Raw genomic sequence first — 14,162 nt, 5'->3', positions numbered from 1 at the left:
AGGGACACACAGATCTCTACAGGCTAGACAACAACACCTTGACTGCCATTAGGTAACGGAATGAAATCCTATTCCTATGCTGGTGCAGTGGGTTCTGGGTTCCTCCTGGTACACAACAATGCCCAGCCTCATGTGGCGAGAGTATGCAGGCAGTTAACCTGAACTAAATCCAATAGAACATCTCTAGGACATTATGTTTTGGTCCATCCAACACCACCAGGTTGCACCTCAGACTGTCCAGGAGCTCAGTGGTGGAGAACCCCCAAGACATCCTCCGTCATCATCCGTAGCCTGCCACATCATTTTTCATTTTGATTTTCAGGGTGTCTTTGAATTCAGCCCTCTGTAGTTTGATCATTTTCATTTTCATCAAACGATGTGGCATCCTTTTGTTCCTAACACATTACCCAGCCTATATCAGTAGAGATATCCAGCAGGATTTTTTTTTCCCATTGAGATCTGATGTGTTTTCAAAGTGTTCCTTTAATTTTTTTGAGCAGTTTACTTTCAAGTATTTGTTATGCACACAAATATTTATGTTTGCATTGTGTGTTAAGATGTCTTGCTAAGCTTCAACTGCATTATGGTGCTTCACTTTAAAAAACATCCTTCTTTAATTTCTGAGAACAATTTTGTGTTATCTGCCACTCAAAATGTTAACACCAATGATAAGGAAGACATAAATGAAAATGAAAAAAATCTAATATGGCCAGCACATCACTTTCTCACTTTTTTTTTTTAACAACGTGAGTACAGTATATGGTGTGAATTTACCAAAATACATGCAAGATCCAATATCACATTTTAGTCCACTTCAAAGGCAAATCCATTTTAAAAACTGCTCTTTTAATTTACCTGAAAATATAAATGTGAGAAAAATTTATTGTACTGTATAGTCTAAATTCAAACAATTCATTAATTAATTTACTCACCTGTAATTATTTGAACTTTGTATGAATTCCTTCACTTGACTAAAGGATTATATTTTGCAAAATTTACCTTAACCCTGTTCTTAATACTGGATGTTTTAAATTAAATATCTGCTGTTGAACATATTATTTATTTAAAATTTCTCCTAGTCATTAATTTTGTCTGGGGTTTAGGCTGGATTGAACCTTCACCAAACAGACATTAAGGTTTTCTTCTCAAAGATTTCAAGGTTTGTACAATATGAATGGTAGCTCTTATCAGGAATAGTAATATGGAAAACTGATATTTTAATTGATTTTCCCATTATTTTCATTTGATTGATTTACAGTATCTACTTGCTATTATAAGGTTGTTAAAAAATGTAATATAGCCATTTGCCTAATTAAATAAAAAATGAATATAATTCCATCCATCCATTTTCTAACCCACTGAATCCGAATAGGGTCACGGGGGTCTGCTGGAGCCAATCCCAGCCAACACAGGGCACAAGGCAGGAACCAATCCTGGGCAGGGTGCCAACCCACCGCAGATGAATATAATTATTGTTATTATTTTAAATTTTGTTTAAAAAAAATTACCACAATTTTAATAAAATTTTGAAAAGTTGAAGATGCGCATTATACATGAATATGAAAAGTTTGGGCTAAATTAGTCATGCACGTTATACACAAATGTATGTGAGATTTATATATATATATATATATATATATATATATATATATATAGTCACACACACGCAATTAGGAGGCAGCCAAAAGGACCAATGAAGTGTGAAAACTCACTGGACGGGGATACAAGGTGGTGTACTAACGTTTCTCTCTTTTTTTCATCAGAAAGACCGAAGAACAGACGAATCCCGATACATGAAGGCTCCGCTAAAAAATGAGCATGAACAAGAAAGACCTTCTGCATTCCAGCCGTTCCCATGTGACAACTTCAACCCAGTTGCCCTCTGATGACATCATCTCCGTCCCATCCCGTCCAAGTCATCTCATCTCTACTGTACACCAATTTCTGGTCCATCCGCCATAAAAAACAGCCATTTTTTCAGTATGATTGTTGAATGTATATGCTAATTCTTACACTTTGTAGAAGAAGTACTGAATATTTTGGTTCACATACAGTATATGGGGACAGTTCCCCAACCCTTAATCTGTCTCTTTGGTCTCTTTATCTATACTAATAAAAGGTAAAGCACTCACTGACTAACTGACTGACTGACTCACTCACTCATCACTAATTCTCTAACTTCCCGTGTAGGTAGAAGGCTGAAATTTGGCTGGCTCATTCCTTACAGCATACTTACAAAAGTTGGGCAGGTTTCATTTTGAAATTCTACGTGTAATGGTCATAACTGGAACCTATTTTCGTCCATATACTGTAATAGACTGCAGGTCGATGGCCGTGGGAGGCGGAGTTGTGTCTCGTATCATCACGCTTCCCACGTAATTGAGTGCCTGCCCATATAAGGTAAATATTCGCGGGTCAAGGACTGTGCTTAGCATATTCTTAAGTAAAAATATCTGAATCACAAACTGATGTTAATTATATTTTGTCCATGAAAACTTAATAAATAATTCCAAATAGTCTGTCCGCTTCTTTTCATAGCTTTTCCGATGGTTGTGCTGCTTCCAGGCATGTATTTTCGTATTAAAGCATTTAACAAATCACATTTGAGCCATCATTTGTTGCCAGGCAGAGAGGCCTTCACAATCCGTTGTGCAGGCACTCTAACACAGAATAAATGTCGATTAACCTGTTGCTCCAACCAATCAGATTTTGAGTTGGTGTCAGTAGGGCCCTCTAGCAGGCATACGGCAACGTCACCGTATTCAGACCCATTGATTGGATAGAAGCCAATACGAGGAACTCTACAAGGCCACTGAACGCACTGCTAGTGCTCCGAGCATCCTCGTGCGCACTACGGCCAACTTAATGGCAGGATTATGGACAATAGTATTTGCCAGACACAGACCAGATTTCAAGACCACGAAAACCTAATGTTTGTCACGCTCCTCGAGCTCCAGAAGTTTTTCAGGAATACAAGAAAAATTTCACACATGTAGCCTTCTCCAGTTTAACACAAGAGCCACGGAGAGGTTTTTGATCTGTCTCGGCTAAAAACAAAACTGACTGTAATGTATGCCATGGATGATTTTGCAGGAAAATCTCCCACTGATCTCCTTGACTTCCTTCATCAGAAAAATCTGAATGAGAGCATGGGGCAGCTGTTCACATTGGTATAGTTGGTGGTGACGACCATTACCGTGTACACTGCTTCTGTCGAGCGGACATTTTCAGCCCTAAAGTGAATTAAAACTTATGCCAGAAATATGACAGGGCAGGTTCGACTTTCAGCATTAGCTTCAATGGCGATAGAAAGGGACTTTTTGATGGAACAGAAGCGCACGGATAATCCGTGCGACCGAGTAATTGAATTGTTTTTGAGGAAAGAGAGGGGGGTGGATTTTGTTTACAAATAATCCGAATTTTTGGTGAGTAAAATGTTGAGATTTTCCTAAATAATATTGCAAGTTTATGAGTTATTATTGATGTTTTTTATGTGTGTCACAGCTGTGGCTGCAGTAGAAAGGAACTTGCTCACCCCTGATTTGTCTATTCAATAAAGGCATTTATTGTGGCTACAGGAGTTATCTTATATATATATATATATATATATATATATACCCCAATCTACATACTGTCAAATAAACGAACCACACGCCATGGCGCAACACAAGAGGCTTCACCTCTAGCGCTGATGTCCGAGGTTCGATTCCGAGAGGGGGTGCAGTGAGTGTGTAAGCCTGATGAGCCCAGAATTAGGGCGAAACACGTGCCGTGTACTCTTTGCATTTTTTGACAGTAAAACTATTTATATATATATATATATATATATACACACACACACACACACACACACATACATATATATCAGCGCTTCCTGATTCATTTTACACTCGCACCCCCTGTGACGGATAATCCCCATTTCGCAACCCCCCTGGTTTGAGAAGAAGTATGAAAAAATATGAGGTTAACGCAGAAAAACAGATCACCAATTGAATCTTTATGAATAATGGATACTTTATTCGCCATTGATAATTGTTTTGGTAAAGCCATACTCAGTGTAATCCTCCTTCCATTTTCGAATTTTTATTGCGACTAGCCATGATTAAATGAACGGTAAAAAAGTAAGAGCGAAGCGAGGGTGACTTATTCAGGCAGGCAGGCGAAAGCACAATAGCACGCTGGCTCGATGTGTGTGCATGTGTGTGTGTGTGTATATATGTAGATATGTATATATATATGTGGATGTGTGTGTGTGTGTGTGTGTGTATATATATATATATGTGTGTATATATATATATATAGCACCTGCTCCATATGTTTCGGGGGAGCCACCATGGACAGCTCAATTCCTCCCCCGGGACGCTTGGTGGCAGTCTTCCTGGCCATTGTTTGTTTCCCAGTCTCCCACGTGGCTCCATGGTACATGGAGTCCTCCACAGCCTGGTTGGGAGATGGGGTGGCTGCTAGAGGGTGCTGCCGAGAGCCAACAACCCGGATGGACAAGTTATCAGCCCCACCCGGAGGTGCAATCAGGACCAGCTGGTCAAGCACCTGGAACACTTGCGGGTGGGCTATAAAACGGGCCAGCATCCCTTTATTTGAGGCCAGAATCAGGAGGAAGAGGACGAGGTTGCCTGGGAGGAGTGGTGGTGCCAGGAAGGGTTGTTTGAGCTCTGTATAAAGTGCTTTGGGACTGTGTTGGGCCTGTGGGACACGGGGAAGACGTGCGCCCACGGGTGAAGAAAAATAAAAAGCCTATTTGTTTTACACGTGCCTCTGCGTAAGTCTGTGCCGGGTCGGGCGCTATATAGCACCTTTTAAAATGTTTATATATATATATATATATGTATATGTATATATATGTATACATGTATATGTGTATATGTATATATATGTTTATATATGTGTGTGTGTATATGTATGTGTGTATATATGTAGATATATATATATATATATACACACAGTGGGTACGGAAAGTATTCAGACCCCCTTCAATTTTTCACTTTGTTATATTGCAGCCATTTGCTAAAATCATTTAAATAAATTTTTTGCCTCATTAATGTACACACAGCACCCCGTATTGACAGACAAAAAAAATAATTTTTTAAATTGTTGCAGATTTATTAAAAAAGAAAAACTGAAATATCACCTGGTCCTAAGTATTCAGACCCTTTGCTCAGTATTTAGTAGAAGCACCCTTTTGAGCTAATACAGCCAGGAGTCTTCTTGGGAAAGAGGCAACACGTTTTTCACACCTGGATTTGGGGATCCTCTGCCATTCCTCCTTGTAGATCCTCTCCGGTTCTGTCAGGTTGGATGGTAAATGTTGGTGGACAGCCATTTTTAGGTCTCTCCAGAGATGCTCAATTGGGTTTACGTCAGGGCTCTGGCTGGGCCATTCAAGAACAGTCACAGAGTTGTTGTGAAGCCACTCCTTCATTATTTTAGCTGTGTGCTTAGGGTCATTGTCTCATTTGTCCAGGATATCCCTGTACTTGGCCGCATTCATCTTTCCCTCGATTGCAACCAGTCGTCCTGTCCCTGCAGCTGAAAAACACCCCCATAGCATGATGCTGCCAGCGCCATGCTTCACTGTGGGGACTGTATTGGACAAGTGATGAGCAGTGCCTGGTTGTCTCCACACATACCGCTTAGAATTAAGGCCAAAAAGTTCTATCTTGGTCTCATCAGACCATAGGATCTTATTTCTCACCATCTCAGAGTCCTTCAGGTGTCTTTTAGCAAACTCCATGCGGGCTGGCATGTGTCTTGCACTGAGGAGAGGCTTCCGACAGGCCACTCTGCCATAAAGCCCTGACTGGTGGAGGGCTGCAGTGATGGTTGACTTTCTACAACTTTCTCGCATCTCCTGACTGCATCTCTGGAGCTCAGCCAAAGTGATCTTTGGGTTCTTCTTTACCTCTCTCACCAAGGCTCTTCTCCCCCGGTAGCTCAGCTTGGCCGAACGGCCAGTTCTAGGAAGGGTTCTGGTCGTCCCAAACGTCTTCCATTTAAGGATTATGGAGGCCACTGTGCCCTTGGGAACCTTAAGTGCAGCAGAGAGTTTTTTGTAACCTTGGCCAGATCTGTGCCTTGCCACAATTCTGTCTCTGAGCTCTTCAGGCAGTTCCTTTGACCTCATGATTTTCATTTGCTCTGACATGCATTGTGAGCTGTAAGGTCTTATATAGACAGGTGTGTGGCTTTCCTAATCAAGTCCAATTGGTATAATCAAACACAGCTGGACTCAAATGAAGGTGATCTCAAGGATGATCAGAAGAAATGGAAAGCTCCTGAGTTAAATATATGAGTGTCACAGCAAAGGGTCTGAATACTTAGGACCATGGGATATTTCAGTTTTTCTTTTTTAATAAATCTGCAACAATTTCAAAAATTCTTTTTTTGTCTGTCAATATGGGGTACATTAATGATGAAAAAAAATTAATTTAAATTATTTTAGCAAATGGCTGCAATATAACAAAGAGTGAAAAATTGAAGGGGGTCTGAATACTTTCTGTACCCACTGTATATGTGGATGTATGTGTGTGTGTGTGTGTATATATATATGACAGCAACACTCATAACAGTGACAAAACAATTACATTGACAATCATGTTACGTTATTTTCAAAATGTTTCCTTTTCTTTTTCATGACTTCTTTAACACACTACTTGTCCGCTGCGAAGCGCGGGTATTTTGCTAGTCACTATATATATATATATATATAAAAACACACATATGAGTGCTTAGAGGCAGCACCTTATTTTTTTTTTTACATTTTTACATATTTAAACCTAATTCCCATAAAACTTAGTGAATTTATTGCAGCTACTACTATAGTAAAAAACATAAGCTAATCATGAGCTTTTTCTGCCTGAAAATTTTGACATAACCTCTAACATAACTAATAATACTAACAATTTGCAGTCAATAATTTTCTTTTGTCCACATTATAAACAATAGCTCTAATTTCTCAATACAAAAAATGGAGGGAACGCATATGATAGATTGTATGACCAAAATTATTTAATAATCAAAATCTAAATGATTAGATTTATCACTGCTATATTCTACCAATATATGTATAAAGGTATTAAAAATGTCAAAAAGAAAAAGGAACTATAAGACGCTGGGTTAATGCATACATTGTAAAATCAGTTTGGTTTGTTGATTCATGTACTCATTCTGCTTTAGCAAAACACAGAACAAAGAAATGAAGTAAACAGGAAAAACATAGATGAGAAATATTAAACTATTTAAGGAAACCAGAATGATGTCAATATTATGTCCATGATACTGACAAATTATACTTTTGCAATGAAATGTGTATCTTTCTGTGACTAACATACTTTAAAATAAAATTCTGTTTAAAAGAGAACTTAACTGTGAATTTCTTAAGCGTAAATACCAGTAAATAACTTCAATAGCAAAAAGTAAACCCACTGAAAGCTTAACCGATTATACAAGTTATCACCATACTAGTGCTGTAAGCTTACTTGGGATTTGACCAAAAGGCACAGCTGCTCAATAACCAAATGATGAGAAAGAATACAGGGAAGCAGTCATATATGATAAGGTCTCTGAGCTGAATTAATTGTAATATAAGTACCAAGAGTTTGCTCAACGTACAAGGAAAAATAAAGATATCTTGTTCATAGTATTATCATCGTTGTCTTCCTTCAAATTAACAACCTTTTACAGAAAAATAAAAGACATTTAACTACAAATATTACTACTAAAAGTCTTCAGTGAGTTAAAAAAAACAACCTGTACCTCAAGCTACCACATACTTATATTTACATACAGTATATGACACAAATGTTCAGTATTTAAAAAGCACATATGTGGATCTGAAGATAATACCTTGTGTGGGGTCATGATTCTCCCAGAAGATTTTTAACAGCTCTTCAAAACTTACTTTCTTTGGTTCATAGATGACTCTCACTACCTCAGAGTGCCCAGTAAGACCTGCGGATTTACAAATAATATTTTTACATGCTGGGAAAAACCTACTCTTTTAAAATAAATGGCAAACCTTATCAAAGAGAATTGGATTTCATATTCTCAGACTATTATGAAAAATAAAGACTATCATGAAAAATAAATTATAAAAAAAATATTTAGAAGCTATGGTTAAGTTTACATTACTGATAAACTGATTAACTGAACCTGCTGTGCATTTATTCTGCTATATACGGGGTTTGTTTGGCACACATCACATTTTTGTTTGCTGCCTGACAATCTCTTTGCTTTGAAAGATGTTGGGAAAATTTTTGTCACCCATCATGAAAATTATTTGCCTTAAACCCTAATAATCCTTCACAACTGACCTTAGGAAAATTTCTACACGATGAAGGAACACTCATTTCAACAATTTGCTACCTGCAACTCAAAAGCAGCGTTGAACTTACCTCCACCAAAAGCTTACAAGCCAGTGTGACCAACATCACGCAGCTAAGAATCACATAAAGCAGGGGTGTCCAATTCAGATCTTAAACAGCTGCAATGCCAGCATGTTTTCATTTTAGCCACCTTCTTAATTAGTGACCAAATACTCGAATTTACTTGATTTGCCTTGATTTTAATTGAACTGCTTTTGAAAGATTCAGAGTCCTCAATTTTTACTTTTTCATTAACATTCATTAACTTTATCCCATTTGCATCTACAACACAAGTCCTTATATAATAACTGATTAAAAAAATACTTAAAAATAAAATATATCCAAACCACTATAGGTTAACCACTAATGTTTTAATTATGATTGTTTCATATACAAATGTTCCCTAATTTTTAGAAGCATATTATATGCATCGGCTGCATGTTAAGAGTGGTGTCCCACAGGGGTCAGTGCTGGGGCTGCAGCAATCTAATATATATATATATATATATATATATATATATATATATATATATATATATATATATATATATATATATATATATATATATATATATATATATATATATATATATATATATATATATATATTTATGGGACTTGAGGGACTTTCAAAACTCAATGTTATTTTGGAACAATTAAGTGAATAGGACATGGTGAGCTTTGTGGGGCCGAATGCGTGTTCTCATCTTCATTGTTCTAATATACTAATGTATATATTTATGTGACTGCAATTTAAAGATATGGAACACTGTTCCCTCACCTCCTGAACCCACCAGCAGGAGCCTTCCATCTACTTGTCTCATATACTTTTAACTCATGGCTTTCCTTGATTCTAAAAGCACTAATCTGCAAACAAGTTGAAATGGTAAAAAAGAACTTGCAATCAATGGTCTAAGGGTTGTTAACACACTCATGTGTGTGGAAGAAAGACTGAAACTATTGGTGATTTCAAGGGGTTACACAACACCTTATTTATTAAAGAGTACTGTATATCACAACAAAGAAAATGGTCACTAATTACTTATTGTATAAAATCAATACATCATGTACTGATAAACAGTTAAATTGCTAAGTGTCTATTTAGGAAATGAATACACCTCACAAATACAATTTTTGGAAAAATCAATAGTTCATAAATTCCTTGCCGGTCTGAACTCCTGTGTTTGATTTCTTGGCCAGCCACTGTTTGTGTGGAGTTTGCATGTTGTCCACATGTTGTGTTGGTTTTTCACTGGGTACTCTGATTTTCAGCCTCCATATTCCAAAGCATGATTATGAGTTTAACTGGTGAGTCTAAATTATTCCAGTATGAGTGACTGTGAGTGTGTCCAGTGATGGACAAATGCCTTAACTAAGGCCTTTTTTACCTTGGGCATACTGCTATGAGGATAAAGTGACAAGAAAAAGTATCTGTACCCTTTGAAAATAACTTATACTAGGCTGACCCGCCTTTTAAGGCGACCAACTTTTAAGTTGACCACTTCTTAAGGCAATTCAATATGTAGATCAATTTGATATTTTATACAAACTCATTAATTTGGTTATATTGCATTTGAGCAGTATTACTTTAATACTCGTAGTTTCTGTTATTTTTGTGATGAAATTTAAACTTTTTTTCTATGAACCTCCCTGATATTTACTACGCGGTGAGACATTTGTACTCCATCAACATTAATTATTTCCAGAGACATAATTTTGTCTATTTTTCCAGCGCATTGCGCACAAAAACAAGGGAACGATGGGAGCACCAGAACTCTGCTCACATCATGTCGCCTGCATCGCAAGCTGCAAGTAGTAAGTCTGTGATAAGCGGAATACCGCTACGCTTTCCACTCACGGGATGGAAGGACAATCCCGACGGCTTTTATATAGTAAGAAAGAAGAAGAAGATATTGAACAGTCTGGAGTAGAAAATCATCTTTTACCTGGAAAAACGAACAAACGGACAATCCCGACCACTTTTATAGAGAAGGATATATATATATATATATACAGTGGTGTGAAAAACTATTTGCCCCCTTCCTGATTTCTTATTCTTTTGCATGTTTGTCACACAAAATGTTTCTGATCATCAAACACATTTAACTATTAGTCAAATATAACACAAGTAAACACAAAATGCAGTTTTTAAATGATGGTTTTTATTATTTAGGAGAAAAAATCCAAACCTATATGGCCCTGTGTGAAAAGTAATTGCCCCTTGTTAAAAATCACCTAACTGTGGTGTATCACACCTGAGTTCAATTTCCGTAGCCACCCCCAGGCCTGATTACTGCCACACCTGTTTCAATCAAGAAATCACTTAAATAGGAGCTGCCTGACACAGAGAAGTAGACCAAAAGCACCTCAAAAGCTAGACATCATGCCAAGATCCAAAGAAATTCAGGAACAAATGAGAACAGAAGTAATTGAGATCTATCAGTCTGGTAAAGGTAATAAAGCCATTTCTAAAGCTTTGGGACTCCAGTGAACCACAGTGAGAGCCATTATCCACAAATGGCAAAAACATGGAACAGTGGTGAACCTTCCCAGGAGTGGCCGGCCGACCAAAATTACCCCAAGAGCGCAGAGACGACTCATCCGAGAGGTCACAAAAGACCCCAGGACAACGTCTAAAGAACTGCAGGCCTCACTTGCCTCAATTAAGGTCAGTGTTCACAATTCCACCATAAGAAAGAGACTGGGTAAAAATGGCCAGCATGGCAGATTTCCAAGACGCAAACCACTGTTAAGCAAAAAGAACATTAGGGCTCGTCTCAATTTTGCTAAGAAACATCTCAATGATTGCCAAGACTTTTGGGAAAATACCTTGTGGACTGATGAGACAAAAGTTGAACTTTTGGAAGGCAAATGTCCCGCTACATCTGGCGAAAAGGAATACAGCATTTCAGAAAAGAACATCATACCAACAGTAAAATATGGTGGTGGTAGTGTGATGGTCTGGGGTTGTTTTGCTGCTTCAGGACCTGGAAGGCTTGCTGTGATAGATGGAACCATGAATTCTACTGTCTACCAAAAATCCTGAAGGAGAATGTCCGCCATCTGTTCGTCAACTCAAGCTGAAGCGATCTTGGGTGCTGCAACAGGACAATGACCCAAAACACACCAGCAAATCCACCTCTGAATGGCTGAAGAAAAACAAAATGAAGACTTTGGAGTGGCCTAGTCAAAGTCCTGACCTGAATCCAATTGAGATGCTATGGCATGACCTTAAAAGGCAGTTCATGCTAGAAAACCCTCAAATAAAGCTGAATTACAACAATTCTGCAAAGATGAGTGGGCCAAAATTCCTCCAGAGCTGTAAAGACTCATTGCAAGTTATCGCAAACGCTTGATTGCAGTTATTGCTGCTAAGGGTGGCCCAACCAGTTATTAGGTTCAGGGGGCAATTACTTTTTCACACAGGGCCATGTAGGTTTGGATTTTTTTTTCTCCCAAAATTATAAAAAACATCATTTAAAACTGCATTTTGTGTTTACTTGTGTTATATTTGACTAATGGTTAAATGTGTTTGATGATCAGAAACATTTTGTGTGACAAACATGCAAAAGAATAAGAAATCGGGAAGGGGAAAATAGTTTTTACACCACTATATATATATATATATATATATATATATATATATATATATATATATATATATATATATATATATATATATACTGCTCAAAAGAATTAAAGGAACACTTTTAATCAGAGTATAGCATAAAGTCAATGAAACTTATGGGATATTAATCTGGTCAGTTAAGTAGCAGAGGGGTTGTTAATCAGTTTCAGCTGCTGTGGTGTTAATGAAATTAACAACAGATGCACTAGAGGGGCAACAATGAGATGACCCCAAAACAGGAATGGTTTAACAGGTGGAGGCCACTGACATTTTTCCCTCCTCATCTTTTCTGACTGTTTCTTCACTAGTTTTGCATTTGGCTACAGTCAGTGTCACTACTGGTAGCATGAGGCCATACCTGGACCCTACAGAGGTTGCACAGGTAGTCCAACTTCTCCAGGATGGCACATCAATACGTGTCATTACCAGAAGGTTTGCTGTGTCTCCCTGCACAGTCTCAAGGGCATGGAGGAGATTCTAGGAGACAAGCAGTTACTCTAGGAGAGCTGGTGAGGGCCATAGAAGGTCCATAACCCATCAGCAGGACCAGTATCTGCTCCTTTGGGCAAGGAGGAACAGGATGAGCACTGCCAGAGCCCTACAAAATGACCTCCAGCAGGCCACTGGTGTGAATGTCTCTGACCAAACAACCAGAAAGACTTCATGAGGGTGACCCAAGGGCCCCATGTCCTCTAATGGGCCCTGAGCTCACTGCCCAGCAGCATGCAGCTCGATTGGCATTCGCCATAGAATACCAGAATTGGCAGATGCACCACTGGTGCCCTGTGCTTTTACAGATGAGAGCAGGTTCACCCTGAGCACGTGACAGAAGTGAAAGGGTCTGGAGAAGCCATGGAGAACATTATGCTGCCTGTAACATCATTCAGCATGAGCAGTTTGGTGGTGGGTTAATGATTGTCTGGGGAGGCATATCCATGGAGGGTCACACAGACCGCTACAGGCTTGACAAAGGCACCTTGGCTGCCATTAGGTATCAGGATGAAATCCTTGGACCCATTGTCAGACCCTATGCTGGTACAGTGGCTCCTGGTGCACGACAATTCCTGGCCTCATGTGGTGAGAGTATGCAGGCAGTTCCTGGAGGATGAAGGAATTGATACCATTGACTGGCCACCACACTTTCCTGACCTAAATCCAATAGAACACCTCTGGGACATTATGTTTTGGTCCATCCAATGCCACCAGGTTGCACCTCAGACTGTCCAGGAGCTCAGTGATGCCCTGGTCCAGATCTGGGAGGAGATCCCCCACAACACCATCTGTCATCTCATTAGAAGCATGCACCGATGTTGTCAGGCATGTATACAAGAACACAGGGGCCATACAAAGTGCTGCGTACAATTTTGAGTTGCTGCAATTAAATTTTGGCAAAATGGACTAGCCTGCCACATAATTTTTTCACTTTGATTTTTGGGGTGTCTTTGAATTCAGGGCTCTGTAGGTTGATCATTTTCATTTCCATCAAACGATGTGGCATCCTTTCGTTCCTAACACATTACCCAGTCTATATCAGTATAGATATCCAGGAGGATTTCTTTTTCCCATTGAGATCTGATGTGTTTTCAAAGTGTTCCTTTAATTTTTTTGAGCAGTTTATATATATATATATAACTAATCTTAGCATATGGTCTGATCGTTATCTAAAATATAATAATGAAAAAAAAAACACTTATCTGTTTTAACTAATAACACATATATTATTGTATTGTTCCTGTACATATTGAATACATCACTAGTTTGGAAAAAAAAGTATGTGAACCCCTAGGCCGATGACTTCAATAAAAGCTAACTAGAGTCAGAGGTTGGAAAACCTGGAATTGAGATTGGAGGCGTGGCTTCAAGCTAATTTGACCAATAAAAATAGACTCAAATATTTTGAGTTTGCTATTTACAAGAAGTATCTGCTGACGCAAAGCATGCCTTGCAAAAAGAGATCTCAGAAGATATACTGTCAGGTTATTTTTAATTTGCATGAAGATGGAAAGGGTTACAAATTAATTTCAAAGAGTTTACAGTACATATTCATTAGTCCACATTTTGACAAATGATGTAAAATGGGAAATTATTCAGTATTGTGGCCAGCCTCCCTAGAAGTGGGCATTCAGTTAGGATGACTAGAAAGGTACAATGCA

General features: G+C 38.4%; 1 protein-coding gene across 3 annotated transcripts in view; it reads right to left on the bottom strand.

Annotated features, from left to right (window-relative positions):
* LOC120517079 (peptide methionine sulfoxide reductase MsrA-like) overlaps nucleotides 1–14,162 on the bottom strand; it is a 178,140-nt gene that overhangs the window by 61,622 nt on the left and 102,356 nt on the right. For 2 of the 3 annotated variants that reach the window (XM_039739166.1, XM_039739167.1), the window contains exon 4: nucleotides 7,864–7,968. The exons of the other annotated variant lie outside the window; for it this stretch is intronic. In XM_039739166.1, coding sequence (XP_039595100.1) covers nucleotides 7,864–7,968 — 105 coding nt within the window. The remainder of the gene's footprint in view (nucleotides 1–7,863; nucleotides 7,969–14,162) is intronic. 3 annotated transcript variants of the gene reach the window in all.

Source organism: Polypterus senegalus, chromosome 17 (genome assembly GCF_016835505.1).
Source record: "Polypterus senegalus isolate Bchr_013 chromosome 17, ASM1683550v1, whole genome shotgun sequence".
NCBI lineage: Eukaryota > Metazoa > Chordata > Cladistia > Polypteriformes > Polypteridae > Polypterus > Polypterus senegalus.
Note: the sequence above shows the minus strand (reverse complement) of the source record. Positions and strands in the feature narration are given on the sequence as shown.